Source organism: Pollachius pollachius, assembly GCF_949987615.1.
Source record: "Pollachius pollachius genome assembly, chromosome: 7".
NCBI classification, from domain to species: Eukaryota; Metazoa; Chordata; class Actinopteri; order Gadiformes; family Gadidae; genus Pollachius; species Pollachius pollachius.
Genome location: NC_136940.1, coordinates 7,208,338 through 7,235,099, shown reverse-complemented (window position 1 = coordinate 7,235,099; position 26,762 = coordinate 7,208,338). Strand labels below are relative to the sequence as shown.

Genomic DNA, 26,762 nt, shown 5'->3' with positions numbered 1-26,762 from the left:
TGCCATAGGGCAAAAAGAAAAAAAATACGGTAATTGACTATACTGTAGTGTTTGGTTGCTAAAGGCTGTCATTTTGTTTAGCCTCTGTGGGTTGGCAGTGAAGCATTACATCAAGTTTACCTCGATTTGTTTTTTTTAGAATCCCGCTACGGGGACTGAAGGCATAGCGAGTGAAGGGTTGGATCGGATATGTTTCAGTGTGTGTAAACCACTCACAAATAACCGAAAAATTGCACACATCCCTTTTTCTTTTTTTTACCTACACAGTTTGAGGAGAAAAGCACCTAAAGTGAAAGCATCCATTTAAAGCAGGACATAAAAACGACGACGACTACACTAAAAACAAAAAGGCGTGTTTGCTTTTACTTCCCGTCCGCAGCAGGTTTTTGAACGCTTTCTCCGTGTTTTCTCCAGTGGTTTCGGGCTGTGGGAAGCAGCAGCCAACGAGAGGGGTTGGCTGGTGTTAAGGGCAGAGGCCTTCCACCATGGTGGGTCACACACTGGGGCTGTGCTGAAGGGTGATGGTGGTGGTGGGGATGGTGTCGGTTGGTTGGGGTTGTTGCTCTCCAGGGGGCCGGGGGGCTCTGGCAGACTGGGGGTGGTGGAGAGACTGGTTCTTGGGATTTCTCTTCTAGCTGCTGGACAAGCGCCGGTAAAAGTATATGTAGCCCAAGTCTTTGGGAGGGCGTTCCGACAAAGACACTTTGTGATCGTTGTAGATCACCCACCTGGCAGAACCAAAATCAACGAGAAATATAATGAATCAAACAATTCTGGAGGTGCATTAAAGGGGAGATATTATTCCACCAGGGGTGAGTGTGATGAGCCGTTACAAGCCGTTTTGAAAATCTGCCTCTTCTGAAATCACAAGTGGGCGTGTCCACCTAGATGTATAGATGAGCATTGTTTGCTACAGTCCACTGGGTAGGCTTGCAGACCGATCGATCCACCACACATCTAGGTGGACACTCCTACTTCTGATGTCAGAAGAGGCCGATTTTCCAAACAGCTTGTAACAGCTAATCACACTCACACCTGGTGGTATAATGTCACCTTTAAGGTGTGCGTGAAACAATGCTGGTGATGCTTTGTGAGGCGATGAAATGGGAGTGTGTTGGTGTTGCGTTGGGTTTGTGCTGACCTTCCCTCCTTCTTGATGTGACACACGTAGTGACCAGACATTGTGGACGCCCCCATGTGGCTGATGAAGGCAAAGAGCTCATAACCTAGGGGGAAATAGAAGGAATAAGGACGTTCAAACAGAATCAGTAAAACTTGCTGATCCCATTATATGTGGTCACATAGTTTGCTGATTAATAACGGATTCATTCCACCTTAAGTACCTCACACCTCCCATTTGGTCTATGGATATCACATTCTATCTTGACATTGATATCGTCATACACCCAATGTTATACGTGTTCAACATCATTCTGAAGCAACAGAACATTGTAAAATATGTAAAAAAAATACAAAAAAATAATATTAACGAGTCCAGTTTAAACAGGTTTCGCCCTGAAGATGGCAGCAAACTAACCAGCAGTAACCTGGTACCTAGTGACTCTTTAACCTGATAAACAAGTAGAAAAGAAAGTAAAGAGATCTGGAGCCACTCACGTCCCGGTCCGTCCTTGATGCGGGGCCCGGCCGCGTCCGCCTCGGGGTCCGGGGACAGAGTGGGGTCACTGAGGGAGTTGGGCAAGGAGAAGGCCTGGTTGGTGGGCTCAGTGTCGGCCATGTCTGACAGCCCGTCGCTCTGGTCCTCCTCCTCCGGGTGCGTGAAGATCCAGTCCAGCGCTCGCTCAAGGTTGTTGTTCTGGGGAACGGACCAGGTGACCATTAGGGAACAATCTCTCACACACACACAGACATAGACACGCGCACACACACACACACACCACACACCACACACACCACACAAACACTTAAATAATCAGCCACCATTTTGTCATGAAATTTGGGACTGCACTTATAGCTCTTCAACTACAATAGTTTAACTGAAGAGAAAGTACTTGCAGTATTTTAGTGTTCTTGTAGCACTATATTTTACAATTTCTTGTTTGAAATGGTAAAACTAGATTTGCTGTCAATGCTTATATTTCTAAATGAAAAGAGTAGTAGTTAGATGCTATACATAAAAGATATTGGCTTCATTGTTTTACAAAGATTATTGTCAACTGCAGCTGAACGAACGAAAAGATAACACACAGGAAGAAGAGTGAATGAATGAACAGGAAGAATGAATGCATGAAACTGCAAAGGTGGATCGATCGATTGCGGCTCTCATGCAGTCCGGAAATGGCAAGAGCTTAGAAATCTGATTTCTTAACCTGATATTTCAATAGTTCACTTTTCAACTATTAGTCGATATTTTTTCTCCTTCTTCCCTCTATGGCTGTGCTTGCGTCAGGCATCGTAATAGAACGGTCTCACAGTCCAAACAGCAGGTGTGGAAGCAACTCTGACCTAATAAAACACTGTGCGTTTTTTCCCCCCATCGCTCCTCATCTGTCAGTTTGTATTCAAGCAACCCAGCCTAACCAGACCCTCGGATAAAGATGCTGCTTCATTAAAAACGACATGAAACATAACCAAAATAATACTTTTTTTGCTTTAAATTTTTCATTTTTCCACTTTGCCGACCTCAGCAGGATGACCTGTCCTCCATCGTGTGGACGGGAACCGTTTCGTCTCTTTAGACCGGACGGCTGTCCGACTAACGCGACACATGCCCTCTGGGGCTCTTTATTCATCTCCATTGACAAAAAACCACCGGCACATCTGCTTGTGCTTCTCTCCTCCGAAACCGTCCCACCGTTCAACCGCCCATCCGATAAAGAAGCCCATCTGGCTGAGGGAATAAAACATAAAAATATGCCTCTCAGCTCGTTGCGTCGACTCCCAAATAGAGGTGTGAGTCAAGGGAATGTCTGCAGGAGAACTGGGTGGGGGTCGGGTATAGGTGTGGCCTCCTGGGGGGGGGACCCCCAGCTTGCCACGCTGGCAGTCTCGTTTCTAAGACCCTTAGCTAGCAAACTTAGCGGCCCATCGGGCCTCACTACCGTTTAACACGACCGCTTCCTTCTCCACCTCCTCCACTGCTCCTGTCTCATAGCTATTTATAGACCAGCCTCCCCCCCCACCCCACCCCACCCCTGCTGTCTAGCACCTCCATTTCCCTCAGGAGAGATACATGTTTGCATTGACCCCCGAAAGAACATCCCCACCCAATCATCCACAGCACTGGGCTTCAAGGAATGGGGGGGGGCAAACAAGGAAGCACAAATCTAATTCAGTCCAGCATATTAGCGGTTCTGTTGATCTATTTTTGGCAATGGCAGTGTGTGTGTGTGTGTGTGTGTGTGTGTGTGTGTGTGTGTGTGTGTGTGTGTGTGTGTGGCAGGCTGAAACAAGAGAATCTGCCGCCATTTGGGAACAGTCAAGAGTCTGTGGACTGTGTCTGCTGATCACTCCGATGCACCGAGAATGTGATGATGACTCATTATTAATATTAAACATTAAGGACCAGGCATGAGCAATTCCCGAATAAGTTGAGTGTGGAGATGGTGACGATGACGATGATGACAAAGGGGCAGATATGACCCCCCCCGCCCCCCATTAAATACATCCAGATCTTTCCGCTTGACCTGAGCGAGCTGCAATAGCAGTGACGCGGCTTCTGTGACGCTTGTAGGCGCTGGGATGAGAGCAGACACCTCATACCATCGAGGGCGCTTGGGGACAAATTGCTGGTTGCTCAAGGGATGAGGCCAAATGCAGGGCAGCATCTAGGGCTTGTTGATGAGGGACGGGGATCGCGTCTCGGCCGTCGAGCACTCGTCCCTGTTCAGACTTGGATCTCATTTCATGGTAGCAGGTCATGCATGCAAGTCTTCAAACTGCCGCTGAGATTAAAGGTGCAGTGTGTAGGATTTAGTGGCATCTAGTGGCAGGGTTGCAGATTGCAGCAAACTGAATACGCTGCTAGATCCGTTCCGATAGATTCCACACAATGTTACACACTGCATTTTTTAAGTTTTAATAGAGGTTCCACAGGGCTATCACTCACATTGTTATGATATAAGGTTTTAGAAGCCTGGTAGCCTGTTATGATGAATGGTTTTAGATGCCTGGTAGCCTGTTATGATATATGGTTTAGATGCTTGGGTTTACTTATTTATTGATTATTATTTATTCTATGTATTTGCTTATTTTTACAAGTACAAAGAAACATTGGCAGTTTCAGAAGCACTGTCCAATTACATGTTACAGTTTAAAATCAGTGCATATAGCATTAAGAAAAGAACAGCATCCATCCCTAACAGCAGACAAACTTCCAAACAGATTCAGCAAACATGACGTAAGAAGTAAGTTTAAGCTAGGACTGGGCTGTTTTTAAATCCTGAACCTGCTTTAGACTGGTAGAGTAGGGTCTTCCAGAGCCCTTCATTGAAAATGCAGTTTGTGCAAAGAAGTCTTACAGCATTTCATTTGATAGTTTCCGGTGTTAATTGGCATTTGGGGAAGTCAAGTTTTGAAAATATGTTGTAACTGGAGCTAAATGGTGGTGACACTTGAAGTTGCAATGTGTCATTTTAACTAGCTTGTAGCTTAAAGCTTATCGACTATTTTTCCATGATTTAGATCAAGTCTCAGGAACACAACATCTATACAATATACAATGCATATAGAAAAGATGCATCGATCAATACATTTAAAAGGCTCCTATGTATCAGGCTTTTCATAGGGAAACCGATGCCCCTCCATGCTGCCATGGTCACGATCTGTACACCCTCAAACCAGGGCTCAAAGAGGTACCCAACAGGTGCAACTCATCCTCCTCCTCATATGGATGAAGAGCGAGACATCCCAGCTCCTTGTATCTTCATCTTCCAGCTATTACTTTTTTTTGGTGCGCTGACAAAATGGCCGACCCTCCTGGCCTGCCCCTGTGGTCTCCCGGTGGAACCATGTGGCCCCTACCCCTGGCACTGGCCAGCTGAGGCCCCGCTGTGGCCCTACTGGCAGCTCAGCCACTGAGGAGGATGACTACGGTCTGCTGGCCTGGGCAGCTGCCGATTCCTCCGCTCTAGTTGCGTTGGTCGGCGTGGCCAGCACCGAGCATCAGGCTGGCGCTAGGGGACCCACCCCGGGGTTCCGACGAGGGTTTAAACCAACCAACTGCTTTTTATTCCAACTGGCCGTCCGCACACAAGGACACCTGTCATAGTCCTGGCTGCTTTTGGTAGTATTTTGTGCTTTAGTATTTAATATTTGTAGTAAATTAATAAGAAGTGTGACTCGTGGTTTCTCGTCGTCAGTTTTTTTCCACTGCGGGCGATACTTTTTATTTGGCCTTTCGTTCACTTCGTTGTTTTGCACTATAGTTAATCTGCCACTATTTCACTTCTGGCCGTTACTTGACATTATTTTGTCCATAACGAGGTTTCTTCCTACTCCTTACTTTTTTTTATACACAATCAAATATTCTTTATGAATCCCTTAAGGGAAATGAGTGCGCTCGTTTTTTTGGGGGCCCTTCCTAATAACTTTTACTCCGTGTTTTCATTTTCGCGCCTTCATTCTCAGCCAGTCGCAGCGATATCGAGGTCAATTCCTAATGGGTGCAAGTGATGAACGGGCACCTCCTGATGTCTATGAGGCCCCAGGGTGGGGGGTGTGAGGGGACTGACCGTGGCTCGGAGGGCCTGGATGGTGTGACTGCGGGGGAAGCCCATGGAGGCGAGGATGGCGACGCTCTCCTCCGGGGGCGAGTTGTCCAGCGGGGAGGCGGCGGCGGCGGCGGCGGCGGCGAAGGGATCGGTCTCGCTGGCGGAGGAGGGGAGCAGCTCTATCGTGGAGGACGGGAGGCTCAGCGGCTCCGCAAAGTCTGGAGGCAAACAAGATGGTGGACAATCTGTTGAAATCTGTGGATTTTTACTGGATTTTAATCGATATTTCTCCAGAAGCTCGGGTCCCCAGGTCCCCGTTATGCTTTTCTCTTATACGCGTTGTTATGAGGAAAAGATTATATGATTATTAACAATAAAGTGTATGCTCAGTGTATTCTGTGTTCATCAACATTTCCCCCAAAAAATAAAATAAATAAATAAATATACAGATAATAAATAATACAGATGCCGTCAAGGAATTTATGTTTCAAGATTTAGTCATCCATATCTAGACACACAGAACACAAACAAAGCCACACCAAAATAAGCCACTAAACAAAGCAACTTAAATATGAATTACAGACAAGCCAGTGATTTCTCCTATTATCCACAAACAGAGAAAAACCACACACAAACACAAACACGCACGCACGCGCACACACACACACACACACACACACACACACACACACACACACACACACACACACACACAAAGTTGTGGTTTACCGTCCGATACAGTTCTATTTCTTCTGCGTAGGAGGCGACGACGTTCCGTTTCGCTCAACGCTCCGATTACCGCCTTCGTAGAAACCCCAACAGCTTCGCTTTTTTCTCTTTCACACAAGACCACCACTTTGTGCTGAGTTCAAAAGGCAGACCTTTCCACCCATTGTGCCGTACTTTAAGCACGAGGCTTAGAGTATAAAGGGAAACTGTACAACCTTGGCAGAATTTGCGATGGGAAATTGGAACGGAATTAAGTCGACAAATGGGGCCTCGTTCGAATAAAAGTGCCCATCCTTCATAATGAGCTTTTTTGCCCTCGGTGTGACTTTTATTTGCAGTGGGCTCAAATCTATTCATGGGAGTTTGGCCAACAAATGTCGAGAGTCTCTGAAATGCAGGTTGGTTTTAGTGCAATCGCAGGAAAAGAAAGCCCTAGAACCAACACATCATTTACTTAAGGAGAGACACCTTAAATAGACCCAGCCTTGTTACTTTATAAGGGTTGACTGCACACTGTACAGCATTTATCAACCAACTGAAGCGCTAATGGGATTTTCTCTGCTTTTATCCACTCTGAAGTTCCTTAACAGGACAATATAAAACTGTCGCATAAACACTTCCTTGGGTGAGGCTTCTCCCCACACACACACACACACACACACACACACACACACACACACACACACACACACCTCAGAAGAGGCTTGAATGTGGTACTTCAAACTGAGTAGAACTAATGTACTCCTAGCTAGTGTGGCCATGCATTGATGGACGGGCGCTACCTGGCTCCTCCATGTGGGCTATGATCCAGTTGAAGGCCATCTCTGGCCCCATGTTGCCCGTGTAGTACACTGCCTTCCGGCAGGCCTCCAGTGGGAAGCCCATCTCTGCCAGTTGCATTACTGCAGCCTCGTCGATCTCTGGCGCTGGAACACAGGAAGCCCAAATATAGACATGCGCTGACGGAGGCCGCCACCGGCGAATCACTGGTCAGCATCCAATGATCAATGGTCAATTGACAGAGCTAAGTACGATGCAGGAGTACAATAGAGAAATAGCGAATCTATTGAGCAAAGAAAGTTAACAGTAATTGCCGTTTTCAGAGAAGAATAACATATCTGTACTATATTGCTGACACTGAATATATAAAGAAAAATAAAGAGATCTCTGTTTGGGGCTCATTAAACAAACGGACAATCCGCCTTAGGGGAGTCTTATTATTTGTTTTTTTATCTGTTTTTAGGCAGCGATTCGTCAGGAGGAGGAAGGAGCCAGGTTGGGGTGCAGCCCGAGCCAGCTCCCGATGATGGAGCTGGCTCGGGGACGGGGGGGTCTGAGGCGCACGGCGTCAGCTGAGGCTCACGCCGTCGGGGCCGGCCGGCGCCAACGCATTTGTCACCGCCGCTCGGCGAAACGGAAATAGTTTTCTGCGTGCCTTGCAGAAAGCACCGAGGGTAAATGGGGAGCTATAGTTGAACAGGTGAGGAAGAGGAGAGAGATACTCACAGTCCAGGGAACTCATGGAGCTGTCTGAAAGAGGAGCACAAAGAGAGGGAGAACTATTAGTTTATTAATAACTTTAAACTTTATACAAGTCATTTAGCTGAATTGCAGCGCAAGCACACAGTAATGAGCAGGTCAGGCTAAGGTCTCTTCAAAGATGCTTCCAGGTAGACTGTGGACCTTGAGCTATTCAACCTCCAACTTTTCCTCCGGGAGTTAAATACCCTACACTGTAGGGTGTTTGACTCCCGGAGGAAGGTTGGAGGTTAAAAAGGTTTTATCGCTATTTAGGTTTTATAGCGCAGCCTGTAAGGCCTCCAAGCTGCTCTATCGGCCACTGTTCCGAGTCCGAGTGTACATACACTCCGGAGTTGCGTTAAAGCAACGGCAGTCGTTATTCTCCTTTTCTTCGATCTACTTTGTTCCCCCTGTCGCCCGCCCCGGCGCTCTCTAAACCGGTTGGTTGGTGACGGATGGGAGACGTGTTGCGTTCCTCGCCGCGTGAGGACGCCACCGCCAGGCGAGGGGCCGTGTAATCGATGTGGAGCGGGAGGCGAAGCAGAGAGTGTGAGGGAGAGGCAGGCGGTTGACCGGGTCCACATTAATCACTGCTGCTGCAGAACCAGGCTCAACGCTCCGCTGGACCACTGGAGACTAATGAGGCTCATCCGGATAAATAATATCCCCCCATTATGAGATGCTGTTCGCCCCCCCCCCCCGTGTGAAACGCACCGGTGTGTTACACTTACTTACATTATTTTTTTTGCATAGTCAAAAACAATGTGTGTATACACAATAAGACAAGGCTTTCTCTTTTAGGTATCCATTCAGAATGCACGCTGAAGAACAATCGCAGGGTTCCCCGGTTTCAAGCCTTTCCATACAACGCCCTGGTTTGCATAGTCAGAAAAAAAAAAAATCTGTCAGAATTGAGCAGAAGTATGACGGATACAACAAATGGAACCAGGTGCGAGTCACAGTGAAACACTCACTGAACACTGTTCATTTAGCTCCGCGATGACAGACCAAGAACACTGTGTTCTGTACCAAAACATCAACACACACACACACACACACACACACACACACACACACACACACACACACACACACACACAGCTTGTGTCTTTCCGTCCTGTCTGCAAACCCAGCCGGTTTACTCTATAAGAAGTCGAGCTCTGGAGATTACTAGGGGTTTAATGTAGCACTTTGGGAAAGAAAGAAGCAGCGGAGGGTATTCATTAATGACTAGCGGCCAGAGGTGCAGCAGATGATGCTGGAGCGCTCTGATGCGATGCGTCTCATGCATCATGGGCTCGAAGCAGGGACACAACACCACAGATAATAAGATAGAACAACGTGGAGGGGAGGATTCAAACCCACAAATTGATGACTGAGCTTAGAAGTAGAAGTAGAAGATGATGTATATATGAATAATAGAGAAAGAGAGAAAGGGACGGGATAATGGCGGAGGGAGGGAGAAAGACAGATGGAGGGAGGGAGGGAGAGGAAGAGAGAGAGTGACACATACAGGAGAGGTGGGGAGAGAAAGCAGTTCTGATGTTCGGAGATTAATAAAAAATGAAAACCCTGAGCCCTCTAATTAAATCAGCATAATCCTCAGGCAACAAATGAACAATTAGAAAGCTAGAGTGAAAAAAATACAGACAGAGCAGTATCTGATCTAACCACACCAGCTGAGGGGGGGGGGGGGGGGGGTGTACCCCATGGTGGTCATCCAATGGAGAGTCATTCAAACTCACAAGGACTTTGAAGAGCTTTCTTTTGCTGTGTGCTTATCGATTTTTGAAAGCCTCTCTGTAGGCACTCTATTCAATACCTCCCCAGAGGAGATACAGGAGGGCAGGGGAAAACGAGTAGGTATTAGAGAAGGATTTCCCGGTTCACCGGAGCCGGTCACTGTGACGTTCTACTGTCGAGTCAAACGGCACAAAACCTAATAAAAGAAAATGAGCGGGGAAGAAAAAAAATCATAATTTCCCACTGTGTGCGTTCGATACAAAGCGATGTGCACGGGGAGATTGGCCGAGGGGGGGGAGCGGTTTGTGAGGGACTCGTGTCGTGTGGGTGGTCTGGCAGAGTACCTCTGGTGTCCTCTGGCAGTACGATGGGTGGGCTGAGGTCCGGAAGCTCCTCTTCTCCCGCCTGGAGCCCTGTGGCTCGAAACCGGTTCAGGTCCAGGAAGTCTGGGACGTCGATGGACAAGTCTGCACGCAAACCAGAACATTCAGCCATGAAACACGAGAGGGAGAATGGATTGAGGTCTGGATTCACCCGGTATTGTTTCAGTGTGTGACTTCTTAAAAGAAATGCAAATTGGTGTTTATCTAAGGCAGTGGTTGGTTGTTGATGCAATTTGTAATTTCATAATTACATCACTTGGTAATTTAAATCCTAATCTTCATCTTTACCAAATGCTTTACAATGCAGATGATCTACCGGACTAACAAATAAATACATTTTTCTACATTTCCTGATTGTAATGTATTCACTTCAAAGAGGACATTGATGTTGTTTGAAGTATACCAACAACAGCACTTTCTGGGCAGTGAAAGAGTGTGAGTGTGATAATAGCACAGGTGGAGGCAATGCTGAGGTAGACTGAAAACAAATTGAGTCAGTGAGGTCATTTGCAGGGCAGACTGTTGTGTAAGCTGAGGTGTTTCATATGACGCAGTGTTATGGCGCCATCTACTGGCGACTTACAGAGGCAGGTGTTGCAAAAACATGACGGTTCAAAATGATTTCATCAAGGAAGGTCGATGGAAATATGAAGTAACAACAATAAAATATTCATGACCTACCTCTACCACGTCAATAACTATTAAAATGAATGTTTTCCCTTAGTCCGAATCACCACTTGATAAACGTTAGCCTAGAGCTATGTTATACCCCTTTTCCACAAGAATTAGTGCGTATATCTAGGTTCATTAAATGCGGGAAAACCCTCAAAAAAAAGGAAGTTTACACACCAGAGTAGAAGGCCGCATGGAGGGCAGTGAACATGTTCCAATGGTTACTTTGTTTTTATCTCTGTTACTTATTCAGTATTTCTTTCAAACTCTGTCATGTGGTCAAATTGGCCGTTGCATCTTGTCCGTCTACGCACCAACGTTCGGAACTTCAACGGCTTCATAGCATCGTGGCGAATGGGGCCGAAAATGTGTGTGTCCGCAAGAGTGTCACGTTTCCATGACTGTCGATCGGAGCTGGAACTGATACATTCCCGCGACTACTGTAACATTGGAAATGTAACATTTCCCACTCAAGACATAGGCCTGATCTCAGCGGATGTTAGTGGATATTTTATGAGTGGGAAAGAGGCTTGAGGCTTTTAAACATATGTATATTATATATATATATTACATAGATATATTTCTGTGAATTACCCAGTTTCTTTGGAATCCAGTCCACGCCAAATGTGAACTTCTTTATCTGCAAAATCAGGTATTCTGGGAAGGAGGAGAAACGGGAAGTCCTGAAGAGAGAATAAAAGACAATTTATCATTTAAACCCACACACACAAAGAACAGTAAAGTCCTTTTTGTAGTCACTTATAGCCTCACACTCTCACACTTGTAGTCCTTTTTGTAGTCACTGATCCAATGTGACCACGGTACCCGTGCATAATGACCCGTGGACAGGTTGGTTATATTTCTTAGGGATGCATAGAAGTGAATAGACTGGGTCGTAAGGGTGGTTGGCTACCAGACCTTAGTGGTATGAGAAGGTACTGCAGCTGGTATGTGGGATTTGATCCTTGAAATCAACACATTTTCAATAACAGAAAATGTGAAATGTGTATATTCTAAACATTGTTCAGTAAATATAGTATTATGGTTGGTTGTTACTTCAATAATAGTGTTTGCAAAAAATAAACAACGCTAAAAACATTAACGACGCTTATAAGCAGCATTGCTTTTTCTTGCCACAGTTTCCCACGGCCCATGGTCGGGGGGGGGGGGGGTCTAGCTTACTTGACCCCGGCAGACTTGGCTTGCAGCGCTGAGCTCCAGAAGTCGGGGACGTTGTCTGGCTCTGTAAAGGCCTGCAGGCAGGCGGTGAAGGGGACCCGGGCCCTCACGGGCTCCGGGGGGGGCCGCTGGTTCTCCTCCGCCTCCCTGCGCTTGGCCTCGTAGGCCAGGAGCTCCTCTGGAGGAAGGAGAGGTCATGGATCAGCACCACGCACGCATGAGTCTGCACGCTAACGTGACCACGTTCACACGCACAAGCACACACACACAGAACATAAACACACACACACAATCACACACATGTACGCACTGACATGGACACACGACGTTAGCACCCACCGACACACACACACTCGCACACACACAAACATATGTACTCACAGATCCCGATGATAATTGCGACACGAGTGAGTATATACTTGTGTCAATCTATTGACTGAGGTCACTCAATTGAAGAAAACTAAAAGAAAACGGCCCGAAACAAAACGAGCACCTCTCTAAAGACAGTCCCCACACAGTGAACGGCACATTCATCAACCAGTGAACTCAAAGAGGATAGAGAGGTCTCTATACCATAGATCTTCAACAAGGGGGGATGATACCCCTAGTGGACCCGTAGAGTTAATGCAGGTGGTCCCCGAAATGACTTGATCCCAAACCCTCTTTCTTCAAAGAACTTTAATATATACTGCACTATACATTATCGCTGGCCTGGTTTAATAAGCAACACGATTCTATGCAATATATAATAGGGGCACCTCCACCTTTGCTCTATACTACAAAAAAGAATTTAAATCAAAACCAAGCACCTGCTTTCATCGCCAGACCCCCTGCTGAATCTCAAAGAACCATGGCTCCGCCCTTACTCATGTTCTCTTTATAGATTCAGACCTCCTTCTTATCCTTCAATCCCGGACCGCTGAGGTTTTCCAAGGCCAGAGCAACGATCCCTGATCAAGGCTGTGTGTCTGCTCCGGCCCTTACCCCGGTTGGTGGCTGCCTCGATGGGCACGGGCAGCTGCATGAGGTAGTCCACTCGCTGGTCGTAGCGCACGCGGCGCGTCTGGCAGCACTGCACGCGCTCCTCCGTCAGGAAGCGGAAGACGTCGCTCGGGTTCTCCGAGCCGCCGCTGTTCCTCTGGGGGGAGGGGGGGGGGGCATGTATTGATTACAGATGATTGATTACAAGATCGTCAGCGCTGTTGACCGTCTGTCTGGCCGCCTGTGATGAGATGGAGAGAGTCATCGGCCTCATGCATTTGCAGTGTTGCAACTGCTCAGAGGCGAGCGTTGGTGGTAATATTGACGGACGCTCCCTTATCACTGCGCAGCCAATTCATATTTATGGACGCTCCCTAACCATTGCACAGCCGGAGGTGGTTGCCACTACGTTGTTCCGTTTGATTACTGGTTCTTTGGCAGGAAGAGTCTATTCTCATAGACTGCTGATGCACATGTTTTAATTTGACTTAGGTGGTCAGGTGGTTGGGTGGGGCTGTGTGTGGGGGGGGGGGGGGGGGGAGTATTTGTGCTGCCCTCTGGCCCGAGGCGGTGGGTCAGCTCTATCTCTGGAGGGTCCGACTCCGGTACTGGGTCACAGACAGCTGGGGAAGGCCCACAAATACCCTCACCTCGACTGGGGCACGGGGAAATAAATAAAGCCACTGAACGCTGACGTCCACTTGGCACGGTAAAAATCTGAATTGCAAATTCTAATTCTCAGATGTTGGAAGTCGTTAAACAAAACAAATGAATTCCTCGCATACAAGGAAATCTAAACAAAGACGAACCAAATGTTGTGTCAATGTTGAAGACTATTCCCATTTCTCCACTCCCACCCAACCCTTAATCGCAACAAATGACAATTCTTTGTGTGTTTGTTTGTCCCATCGGGTCTCAAGGACAGAGGGGGGGGGGGTTGATCCAGGTTCCCGGGTCTGGGCATGTTCTGTCACGCCGGGACAGAAGAGGAAGCTTTATCTGGTGTGTGTGTGTGTGTGTGTGTAACAGATAGGGTGTGGTGGGGGTGTAGCTATGTATAGACCCATGGAGAAAGTCAGGCCAGGGGACCAGTACATGTCTGCCCAGCGGGGGGGCAGTGAGCTGTGTTTCTCTGAGGAATGACGAGGGTCTGCCGTTAATGTGTACTAGGGGGTCAAACTGAACCCAGTCATTTTACAGTATCATTTAGAGAAGCTTTTTTCGACCTGTGGTACACGTACCCCCTGGTGGTGCGCTAGAGTACTACAAGTGGAACATGAGACTCATTTACAATCATAAATATAGGTCATTCAAAATAAACATACTATAAATATTGTTGGGCAAATATCATTTTATGGCTTGCTATTATTTCACAAACAGTTTTGCTTTGTGTATTCCGATCATATCATTTCCATTGTATTGTATTACATTGATGTTTTGTGATGATTTGTGTTTGCTACATAAACACATTCAGAGCATTAGCATTGTTGCTGACTCTCCCTTTCTACTGGTTCCCACTTGCCAAGGCCTTCCTGCAGTACCTTCCTGCGATAAGAGTGCCAAGCGCTGGCACTCTTTACTCAGCCACTGCATATTTATATTTATTATATCTATTTTTTACCGTTTGCATATAAGGTGGTCAGTGAAAGGTCTTGACGACAATTAAGGGGTACAAAGGTTGGCAACCACTCACTCAAAGTAATGAGGACTATTACCTGTCGAAGTCAGTCTTGCAAATGGCCTAAGTTGATCTGTCACTATCGTGAAAATATACCACTATGAATTTACCATTTAGTCATTTTAGTAGGCCATTGATATGCCTGCAGGTAAACTGTGGATATCGGGGATTGACCCAGAACCTTTTATCTGGGAGTAACCGCTACACTATTTGGCCCCCTTTTAAGATAACATAAGTACAATCCGAATTGAACAAATTACAATAACCAGCGATACAAAAAAGGTTTTTGTTTAAAATAGCTTTGCAATCTTGTGTTATCTTGCGTTGTCATTTTTAGATAATCGTCTCTTAAATGATCCGATAGATTCAAGCCTTTGTTTATTTTTCTATGTATTTTTATTCAAATCAATGATCATCTACCATAATGCCGTGGGAACGGAGTAGCCTGACTGACAATTGTGAAAACGTGAGTTTAAAGCCTTTTGTAGAAATGTTGGCATGCAGATGTGTGCTTGTTTTCAGTGTGTAGATCCTTAAACCGTTGACGAACTGTGTGACAAACAGAGTGGGAAAAAAAAGCTGTTTTCCCAGAATGTTGTCAAAATATGGGGGGTGGGAAGGGTGGGATACTTTTATTGGGAGGGGGGATATGACTTTTTTTTTGTTTGTAATGGTTTTTATTTGCTAAGAGAAAATGAAAATGGAGAATTGTCTTACTTCCTGTAAAATGTAATATGCTTGATCCTCCAATAAAAAGATTTATAAAAAAAGAGAAAAGATTCAAGGCTTTACGGATGTGGAGCGTGTCGGCTCCCGTGGGCTCACCTCCACCAGGGTGATGACGTGCTGGAGGAACTCGTGGGCGTCCTGCTGCCGGTTGGAGGAGAACTCAGGGTGGCCCTTGCTGACCAGGGCCTTGAACATCTTGGGAGAGAGGCCCTTCTGCTGGTGCTGGAGACGGAGAGCAACCACTGTCACGCACCCGCACAATAACACTTGAGCATATGCTTCAATGTATAGCACAAGACACGGTGCATATCCGGCATGCAACAGGTCTTAGGCCAGGCGAAGACAATCGTTTTAGCTCGTCAACTCCGTCGCCCTCTCAAATGAAAATGTTCAGCATGGGATTCATCCTTTTAATAATTATTCTACGGGAACTCATCACACATGCCAAAACATGCATCTGGGGACAATTCCAAAATGACAGAAGGTACTATAGGTAAAAGTAGTTTGGTATGAATAATTTTTGGGGATTATTCAATTTCAACAGTGTACATGTTATACTGGACTCCATGGCTCAAGGGAAGAACAAAGCAAAGCTGTCTGAATCTGAATCTGAACAAAAAGACAGAACCAAAACCAAATGCCTCTTCCTCTCGGGAGAATCTACACACTCAAACACTGGCACTCCGATGTTTACACTAGCAAACAGCTCTTCTCTCCTGTGGCCTATTTCACCACACTATGTTCCAGCAGCTGTCAGTGCCTTTCCATCAACCCCTTCCACACCCCTTCCACCCCCCCCCATGTCAAGTGGGAGGGGCATACCAACAGAGGCCACGCCCCCTTGTTTAGTGTGGTCGGTAAAGCCTAAACGGAAGCCCGAGGATAAGGCTGCTTCCTATTAGCCAGTAACGTACTGGCTAATAGGAACGGCCACCGTTCCTATCAGCTCTGTACGGCCACCAGTGTGCCTTGAATCAAGACGAGGTGAGAGAGTCCGGAAGTCATGGACGATCATTTGAAATGTGCGCCATGGAAATAAATATAGAAAGACGATTGATGGAGTCATATTAAAATAGTGACGTACAGACATGAGAGGAGACATACTGCCAGAACTACGGCCGTGTTGGAAAGAAATCCAAGCCGGACTGTTTGGAACAGAATTTAAAGCTATATTTACAGACTGTATTCTACAAGGGACAGAGACGAACACAAATACATAACTAGTCTATGCTTAGAGATATTTTATCGTTTCCGTTTTAGTTTGGTTATCTGTCAAAAACATGCACAGCCCTCAAAATGAATATGCAAGTGACATTGTAGATACATTCACTCATCGATGCAAATTCTTTGCACAGGGCACATTTTCAGAACAGAGCAGCCTCATATAAATATTGAATGTAATCACAACTTTGCATGAGCATGCTTCTGTGGGCTATGACTCAGGATGGGGGGGCTAGACATACCCAGTCTAATACCTTGTATTCTTCTTTCATCACCTGTTCAATGAGCTCAGATTTCATTGGTGGCTTGGAGAACTGGCCTGAGAGCAGTCCGTAGCCCAGTTTAGCCCTGAGAGAACAGGAGAGAGCGCAAAACAAATGAATCCAAAACAGCAGCAATGATCAATAGGCAGACAAACCTTAAGTAATATTTAGATGGATATTTTTGATTTATAATATATTATAAATCAGTGTTTCATCATCGAGGCACGCACGCACGCACATGCGCACACACACACACACACACTTTGTGTTGTGAAACATACGCACATTTGTGTGGCAAAGTCCTGGGAGGGGTCAAGTGGTGAGTAGTCATATATCCTCTGGAGGTTGCCAACATACCTGGGGAGCCCAACAACAACAACATGTCAAGCACCCTCCTGGGAGATTAAGCTGTTTACTCCCCGTCAAAAGTGACCGGGTTTGAACCCCAATGTCCACACGCTCATCTATCCGTCACACATCTAGGCGGACCCGCCCACTTGTGATGTCAGAAGAGGCAGATTTTCAAAACAGCTTGTGCCGGCTAATCACACTCACACCTGGTGGTATAATGTGTCCCCTTTAGGGCTTCAAACGGGGAACTCACATCCTCTGGAACTCGGGGATGCTGAAGAGCACCTGCATGACGGAGCCCAGGTAGCAGCTGTTGCCCAGGTTCTTGACCCCCGTGTAACCCGAGCCGTACACCGACTTCAGCTTGGAGCCTGACTCCTGGATCACCTCCCACTCGCTCGCCCGCGACCGCGGCGGGCTGTTGTTGTTGTCTGTGTCGTGACCGTTCTCCGTCTGCTGGGGGCGAGGGAGGGGGAGGGACAGGGGAGAGAGAGCATATATATATATATATAGGTCATGTTATCTGTAAGGGTCCAGGCAACTTCTATAGAACTTGGGGGACATTTCCCGACCTTGTGAGTGATGACATATTGATGATTGGTGATAAAAAGATAAATGGGGAACACAAGCACCCTTTACCCTTTGCTGCATCTGTAGCATGTCTATTCCAAAGTGTGACAAGTGTTCCGAGATGTTAGGGTCGAGCACAGCCTCCTCCTCCTCGAATGAGTACACGTCTGAGGAAATAGCAAAGCTCACTTTACATTGAAACAACCTCCAAACACATTGGCTAATGGACGCCAGGCAGAAGTATACAACATGTCATCTACATTTATCAAAATAGAATTAAATACATTCAAATTAAATCAGAAGGAGGATGTTTTATCAAAACAAAGCAATCTTTTCATTTCCTTTGGAAATAGCTGTTTGAATATGTAAAGTAAGCAGTCAGCGTGGTGTGAATATGATCTCCGGTCGCTCCCAGACCTGCTCCGTCCGGGGTGATGGTCTCCAGTTTGACCGCCAGGGGGAAGCTGGTATCCTTGTAGTGGTCCAGGGCGTGGCCGTTGCCCCCGGCGCCGTCGAAGAACCACTTGCCACAGAGCACCGCTCCGTCGGTGAGGTTCAGCCACAGATTCTCCCTCATCTCACACTTCTGACACTTCCAGCCGCTGGAGGGGAGCCCCGGGGAGAGAAAGGGGTTCAAAAGGATCCACTTTGGGGTATGTTTGAGATAAACTCATCAAAACGCCTGCTAACTTTACTTTGATATGACATTTTTACTATATCGACCAAGGTCTTTAGGTCGGTTCAGTCTATCCACAAAAGGATTTATTCATGTTAAACCTAAAATAGAAACAGTTGATATTGTTTGTTAAGGCTTCGTTATGGTTCCACGTCGACGTAATGGGTCCGTTCACGGACCCATTATGTCCTTGCGGACCCTACTTGCGTCCACCGCAAGGGCCTGACGTGTGCCTCTCAAAAATTGTAACCTTCCGTCGAGGCGACGCAGCAGCAAAGGCTGTGATTGGTCCGCTTACTAAAACCCGACGCAGCAGCAAGGGCTGTGATTGGTCCGCTCACTAAAACCCGACACAGAACCAAAACAGGTTCACGACTGCGTCGAAGCGTCTGCGTCAAAGCGTCTGCGTCGTCCTTGCGTTGCGTGGACGTGGAACCATAATCAGCCCTTAAACCAAACCCATTTTTGGTATTTTTAGATAAACTCATCAAAATGTCTGCTAACTTTACTTTGATATGAAACTTTGACAATATCCACCAAGGTCTTTAGGTCAGGTCAGTCTTTCCACAAAATGATTTGTTCATGTTAAACTTAAAATTGATACCGTTTGAGAATGTTTGTTAAGGCTTCCAGGAAGGTGTGCGCGGTGGCCTACCTAGGCCTGATCCTGACCCCATTGTCCTGCTGTCTGAGGCTTCTGGAGTGCCGGGACTCCTGGATATCCTCCTCCCAGGAATCTGGCTCCTGCTTCTTGTAGGCCGACGGTGAGTTGAGCACCGCATCGCAAGCTATCGTCACCTGTACGCCATCATAATCATCATCATCACCATCACAAGATTATAAGACAGTGCACCAATGCTCCATTGTCATTAGTATATTAGTCCATCTTAGAATAAATGGGTTTCATGTGTGAATATAAATGTTCTATGCAGCCGTATTAATAGAAAACTATAAACAGGACACCAGTAATATAAGCTCAGCCTGCAGTGTTCCATTTCAATTTTGACTGAAAGAAAAAAGGCCACAAAGAGCTTACGAAAGCGAAAGTGACATTGCTAGAGAAAACCAAAAGAAAAATCAGCACATCACAAATAGATGCAGCGGAAATTCCAAATGAAGCCATGCACACTTGCATTTTAAAGCAAGCATGTCTAAAAGACTGTATAAAGGTACTGTCTCATGCCAATTAGAAACGTCCCGTTAGGCAAATGGAGTAAATGAACAAAAGGAAAACTAACACTTTTCTATGAAGAACCAATTCATTCTTTGCAAGCAGACAATTGTATACACAATATTGACACACACACACACACACACACACACACACACACACACACACACACACACACACACACACACACACACACACACACACACACACACACACACACACACACACACACACACACACCTTATCCAAGATAGCAGCAGCTCTTAGGACAGAACTGGTGGACGTTGTCCAGGCCAGTCCCCTGAAGTGAACCTCCCCTATCCACATGCAGAGAAACACAGAGCCCCTTGACGGATAGACCGGCTCACTGACCAGCGCAGGTAGCTCCTCGATGTTGGGTAGGGCGATCTCGAAGTGGTCTGGGAATATGACGAGCTTGGCCTCATCCTCAAAGTCATAGTCCTCACTGTTAAAATCCCGGTTGAGCTCCAGATCTTTGAAAAAAGGGGAAGAAACAAAGATTCAAACTTTTGGTGGAACCTCAGCTCAAACATTTCTTCGCCAAGCGGTGCTCAATGAAGAAGGGTCTATTCAGCGCCAAGGTGATGACACCAAATCAAGCTTGAGTGTTGGGCATGCACCCACTTGTCCTCTTTTCTTTACTGATTAAAATTCATGTTCTACCTCTGTTTTTGCTGTCACGAATGAAACAATATCCCCCTTTCTAACTGGGATGGAGAGATTGAATAAAAATCCATCACAATTCAAAATAAGAAACGGGCGGCTTGTCTTGAGCAGTACCATGTTCGCTTACTTTTTTTACGAAAAATACAAAAAACTATGAATTTAAAGTACTCTTCAGATATCCTGAGACGTCAAATCGATGCATTCTAAATTTAAGTATGTCATGGCTCATCATTTATATTTTAAATTATATTCACATTCTGCTTCAACAAGGTGCTTTCGTCAAAGACCTTTGACAATAAATAGACTGGTGTGGGCTTGGAGTGGGCTTGTCTGCTCAACGACCCTTCAGCAGGATAAGTTGTTGCTCAACGACACTCTAACAGGACAACGGAAGTCGAAGGTTATAACTTAGATAAACATATTTCATATTATACTAAAGAAACACAATAATTTACTGACATCACTAAATAGTCAGTGAATTTAAGTACAGCCCATATTATGTTTGCTTTAGATTACATTTAAATTGATAGATCAACATCTCTGTAATCCATAATGGGATCTCTTCCCATACAGTATTGTACCAAACATAAAAACGGCATTTTAGGGCTAACGCCCTAATATGCAGCGTAATAAGAATTAAAAATAGCAATGTTTGCTCGTAAAGACCAGCAGTGCTGTTTAATAGCCCTACTTCAAAGAGGGATCCCTTCTACCTCACAGGCTAAAGATGTGCCATGACACAGCCATGGAGTCCACAACAGCTGCATCACAGGCCATTCTGTGGATGTGCTTCTTTAAAAAGCATTGTCACTGTGTCATCTGGTGTCACAGTGACGTCCAAGCTCAGGGGCTAGCTAGCTAATTCAATCACTGGACTGAATATAAAAATGACCGCAGATGCATCAGACCCATGGCAACGTCAAACATAACAGAAAAGGATAACAGGGCGGGGTTATCTGTTTCGGATAAGAATGAGGATTGTCTCAATCACTGAAAAGACCAGCGAAAACCAAACCATGTGCTACATCCAAACCAGACCTCCAGAATCAAATACATTTACAAAGACAGAACTTGACCTAAACCAAATCAAATAAGGATCCTCATTAAAGATTCAATAAAAAGGGTTATAAGGGTTATACAAATAAAAATGTATTGAATTGAATTAGTGGTTGTGTATCATAATGTGGTGTTGGTATTGTAGTGTGGTGTAGCGTAGAATCACGTATGTGGGTACAGTCCTGTTGTGAGAGCTCTCAGCCACAGCGAACCAGGAAATGTAGGGGGGGAGGGGGGGTGAAAGGTCGAGTGGAAGGAATCCTTCCAGCCAGCGAGGGGAGGGCATGGGGGCGGGGCAGAGGGGCCGGAGACACCTGGTCCTCAGGGGCCAGAGACGCAAGCGTCATGGCCCCCCCTACAGAAGAGGTGTGTCAGCCCTGGAGAGCAGGCTGGTTGGGAGGGGGGAACTGACAGGCGGTGGCAGCTGAGGGGGTACATTAAGGCGGGGAGAGATGGGGCAAGAGCAAAGGGGGCGGGGCGTGGACCCAGTCTTAACCAATCCTCTGTACAGCTCCCGCCTGAAGCGGGCGGAGAGTGGGCCGGCCTCAGCATGTGGCCCTTTGAATATAGAACAGCTACTAACCGCACACACAAATAAATGCGCTATATATAGAGCGGAGGAGGAGGCGAAGGGGGGTCTTGACATGGGAAATATCAATTGACCCCTGAGTAGAGGGAGGGTGGAATGGTGGGCGGCAGGGGTGGGGGTGGGGGCAGGTAAGGGTTCATGGCTGAGCGTTGCAAACAACAACAGTAAGGTGTATTGGATGGGGGGGGTTTGCATTAATCATTTTCTTAAAACCGGAATATGTCAGACCAGACTAGAACACGTATATAATTATGTTTAATATGTGGGAAATCATTTACTACTACTTTACCACTACACTGTCTCTTTTTTAACCTTACAGAAGACGGTACAGTCGATTGTGAAGCAGACAGGAGAGCAGATCTCCAGGAAGATCAGGCGGCTTACCCAGAAACACTTTTCCGTTCCGTCTCTTGGGGAAGGCACCACTTGTTGCCCCTGTCTTTTTCTACAGGAAACAGGAAATGGCACATTTTGAAATACACCTTTGGCAGACACCTTAGTAGAAACAAACATCCTTTTCCAATAGATGGGGCAGTAATTCCTCGTCATCTTCTGAAGGAAGTGAGAGTCTACTATGGGTAGGAAATGAAAAATATATATCCACAGTCTTGAAACAGTTGAAAAACAACAATATTCAATTCATATTGGAAATGCATTGACATCATGTCACACACAATCTTATCCAGCCCTTCTGTTTTCTTCGTACTAATTAGAAACGTATACATGGAGGGGGTTCCGGTTGCTCGAGTCATTTTGCTCTAAATACCTGCTGGCGCATGGGCAGGGTGAGGTTACAGGGCAAGGGGGAAACCCAGAAAACATTACACTCAGAAGCAACAGATCCACCAACAGAATGGTTCCTCAGATAAGTGGATGGGGCAGACAGCACAGTCTGAATGGTGTCCAAGACTGAAGAAACTTTTACTATTCTGTTTTGGACCAAGGCTTCTCACATGAAATAAATGTCATAAAAAAAGGACAATACCAGTCTGGGTGATCAAACCATCATCACTTAAAGCACCCATTACACCAATATCATTTGTCCAAATTACCTTGTTTTAATTCTGAGTATTTAACGTTAGCGTACCTGCCACGAATGTAAACAATAGCATTATAGCACTGGTTTTTGTGCCAAGACATTTTCCAGTACCTGCCAATTCACTGTCAGGTTGTCCACAAACAGTGTACTGACTGACAAACTGATACCAAAAGACAAATAGCTATATTGTAATTATTCATATCTCCGGCGGACGCGTTCACACTAAAAGCTCTTCGATCCTAACAAGGAAGTAATTATGAACAATTATATTGGTAATGGATGTTTAAGCGAAGGCAGATGAGACAAATGCAATGTTTTGATCACCCAGATCCCTATTGTCCTTTACGCAGCCGGTCCAGATCCACTTTTGACTTCATCAGTGTGACCCAATGTGAAGAGCAATAATACAGCCTTTGTAAAACTAGAAATCATCAAAGCCATTAGAACCACATGTTCCACCATGGCCGTGGTGGTCGAGGGACAAGCAGAGGAACCCAGACCTCTCTTACCCCCCGGCTACCTCCTCCAGAACCTTCAGGGGAGACCTGGGAGAGCCCCAGCCCCCAACGGGGGAGATAGACGCCCTTTCAGAGCATCTTGGTTCTCCCTGTGGAGACCTTGGTCCCTGGGGAACGTTCTTTGAATAATCAACTTAAAACGTAAAGTCCTGATCCATCCCTGTGAACTAACAGGGAACAGGATTTAGCAATAGCACATTTCAGCACCACTGCAGAGGGACTCCCAGCTGGGAAGGTACCGGGCTCCATCCCCAATTCCCACGGTCAACCTGTAGGCATTGTAGAGCAAAATAGCCAACCCATTGTTGCTCTGATATTTCCCAGAATTCACTGCAAATAGTGTTGGATCAATGACTAAACCAGTACAAATCTGCTCAATCACCAACTGGACTCTCAATCGGACAATAGGCCTTATTCACCTTTCGCTGGGTGAGGGAACTGAATTTAGACTCTTCATTTAGTTCCCCTAACCGGCTAGCATTTTTAGCCAAGATGGACGCCAGGTGAATTAGGCCCTATTCCACTGACCTAGTTCACCTTTCAGAAAACAAACCAATTGTCCGTTTACAGGACGTCACTGGGCGACAGGGAACGAGGGGAGGATAGCTAGAGGGATGGATAAATAGACAGACAGACGGACACAACGTCCACACAGGGATTGCTGACACGCAGTAGTCCAAGAGATCACCAGGGAGGGGGAATAGCAGACACAGGAGCTGGATAGGACCAGCTGTTTCCAGCCTGTATCCGGCCAGGGAAATAGGAGCCTTCTTACAGGGAAGCAGCTTATCCGCGGGCCGATAGGACACGATCAATGAAAACATACCAGCAGCTTATGGCTTTGTTCTACACGATCAACCCATGAATCCAGGCTTATTGGAAACGATCATGGCCATTGGTACCGGTGTACACACACACACACAGGGAAAGAGCCTGATTTTAGGCAGGTGTTTGGATGGAAAAGCATTATAACTCAAGTTACGCGATTCTGTCTTATCATTGTCATCTACATCTTCATCATCATGTTGTTCCCAGAAATTGGATAGGCTTAGCTACAAATCTGCCTGAGAAGACACGAGTTTGAGGGATATTTGAGGACTCTCGGTACACACCGGTGAGTTCTGCTGACAGAGCACCGGCTTAAAACTTTTAATTAAGCACAGGAAGTTACATCTCATAGCCTGAGGGCTAGGCCCTGTTGCTTTTAACACATTCCAAAATCCTTCATTAACACGTGTTTTACAAGCTGCTTGCTTTAGAACATGTGGCTCCAGACCCAAAGGGTTTATGCTACCTGTCTGAGAAGCTTAAACTACAAAAAAACAGCTGGCCTTTGATTGTTAAGCACAATGAGATAAATGCATGTTGATCTATAGAGTAGAGAAAGTTATGCTTCCCATTTTTAATCTTAGTTTGTCATTCATAAACAGGTTTGATTGAGCTTTTAATTATTTTAATAACATAAATAAGAAGGATAAAAAAAATCAAATCAAGGAACCAAAAAATTACTAATAAAATCTTGTCAAATCCTTACCTCTTTCACGTGTCTTTTAAGGTGCATGTAAACGCTCTGTCCCGTTTTGCGGTAATGTCTTTCCACATGTTCTCTGCCGAAACCAAGGAACGTGTTCATGCACACATACAGGCCCCCCTCAGACTCCTGCAAGACGAAGAGCACCAAGATGAGACCAACCGCAATACACACACACAGACAACAGACCCACACACAGCAACGTCCCTTAGGAAAACCATTTAGTCATTTAGAAGTTGCTTTCAACCAAAGACTTCAAGGATTCAAATACACTTGATTATTTTGGAACCGAATGGGTTGGGCATCTTGTTAAAAAAAGGCTACAGGAGGACCCAAGTCTTTGGGGATTAAACCAACTACCAGAGCGTACTTACAATAAGGTTTTGGGATAGCTGATGCAAATACTGATGTGGGGGGAGTAAACAACTTTTTAAAAAAAAGCTAAATAATGGGGTTTGGGTATCACAAGAAAATGTCACGATAAAACACGTAGATATAGAGAAATTCAACCTTCCCTACTTACTTACAGTATAGAAAACCACTAAAGCTGGGAGTTAGTGCTTGCTATTTTCTCATCCAACGTATCATCATCCATCATCATCAAGCACAATTGTATTAGTTAAGCATACAACCAATGCCTAATCCATGACTCTAACCCTCTAACCCTTTGGGTCAACAAGGGTAAACAGCTTAGAAAGGCTGGCCACACATCCTGGTTGTCCATTCTTTAATAAGACAGTGCAGTCAGGAGCCATCTGTCAATGGGTCACAGACTTCCTGGACTCAACCAATGGGATAACTTATCATTCCATAAGACTTCTGCCTTTTTCCAATTTTGTTTTAAAGGTGGAGAATGTGACAAGATCTAGGCCCTTGATCTTACTCTCACGTCTGGGGTAGGCTTAATAAAACTGAGCATCAACTCTACAAGTGTCTTGAAGTGACACATGAGCCTCAACAGAGTGGGGTAAAAATAAACCATTCCTCAGTGCTACATGCTAAAGTCCAGACAGCTGAGTCACCTTTCAAATTTATTTCGTTTGTAAGCCTACATCCATTATTATTATTATTATTATTATTATTATTATTATTATTATTATTATTATTAATAATAATAATATTATTAGGGCTAAAATCCAGGCTTAGTCATGAATTCTGGGCAGTATTTACACATCAGGCCAAACAATGAGGTTCTGGTGAACGCAAAGAGTTGTTGACACATGAAGTACACATTTAAGATATTGAGATTGTGATAATTTACTGAAATATGTGGATGGGAATTTTTGTATTAGCTCTATACATAAGGCCTAATCAGCAAGAGTAATTAATAAAAACATTACGCACCAATATCTTAATATTTTTGGCCTTTTATTATTAAGTAAGTCGATTCCTTCTAGTGTTGAAACGTCTCTAGTGTCGTAGGGTGTATCCTATAATAATCGAATTGTCTACTTTCAATTCATGTGTGGGGTTAAAAAAAGATAAGGCCTATACATTATAGGTAGATGTAGAGTCGGTATTGTCATTTAGCATCGGTGACTCCCTACTGTAAATGGATGAGTAAGTATTGGATTTCTCCATTTCCGTTGACATATTCATCATCCTTATCCCTTCATAAAAGCTATATATTGATCAATCGGCATCAATACGGTCAATGACAGAGTGCAGGCAGGTGAGTTAATGTGTCAATTAAATGGGAAGGGTGCATTTCCAGAGGGAATCGCGCGCCTCTTGTGATGTAAACAATGTTTCATTATTTATTTATCTCACACACCCGCGCGCTCAAGTTCAGGGGAACGTCGG

General features: G+C 45.5%; 1 protein-coding gene across 1 annotated transcript; it reads right to left on the bottom strand.

Moving 5' to 3' along the window:
- Positions 1-522: 522 nt before the first annotated feature.
- On the bottom strand, positions 523-25,076 carry usp13 (ubiquitin specific peptidase 13). The gene is made up of 20 exons (XM_079739667.1): positions 24,963-25,076; positions 22,256-22,316; positions 19,912-20,033; positions 19,024-19,166; positions 18,110-18,294; positions 17,762-17,859; positions 17,376-17,575; positions 17,057-17,128; positions 16,763-16,856; positions 15,384-15,509; positions 12,884-13,037; positions 11,903-12,077; positions 11,315-11,403; positions 10,010-10,132; positions 7,908-7,931; positions 7,184-7,327; positions 5,694-5,890; positions 1,618-1,816; positions 1,142-1,226; positions 523-728 (listed from the first exon to the last, which is right to left on the bottom strand). The coding sequence occupies exons 1-20, from the start codon at positions 25,059-25,061 to the stop codon at positions 632-634; spliced, it is 2,487 nt and encodes an 828-aa protein (XP_079595793.1). The 5' UTR covers positions 25,062-25,076; the 3' UTR covers positions 523-631.
- Positions 25,077-26,762: the final 1,686 nt, after the last annotated feature.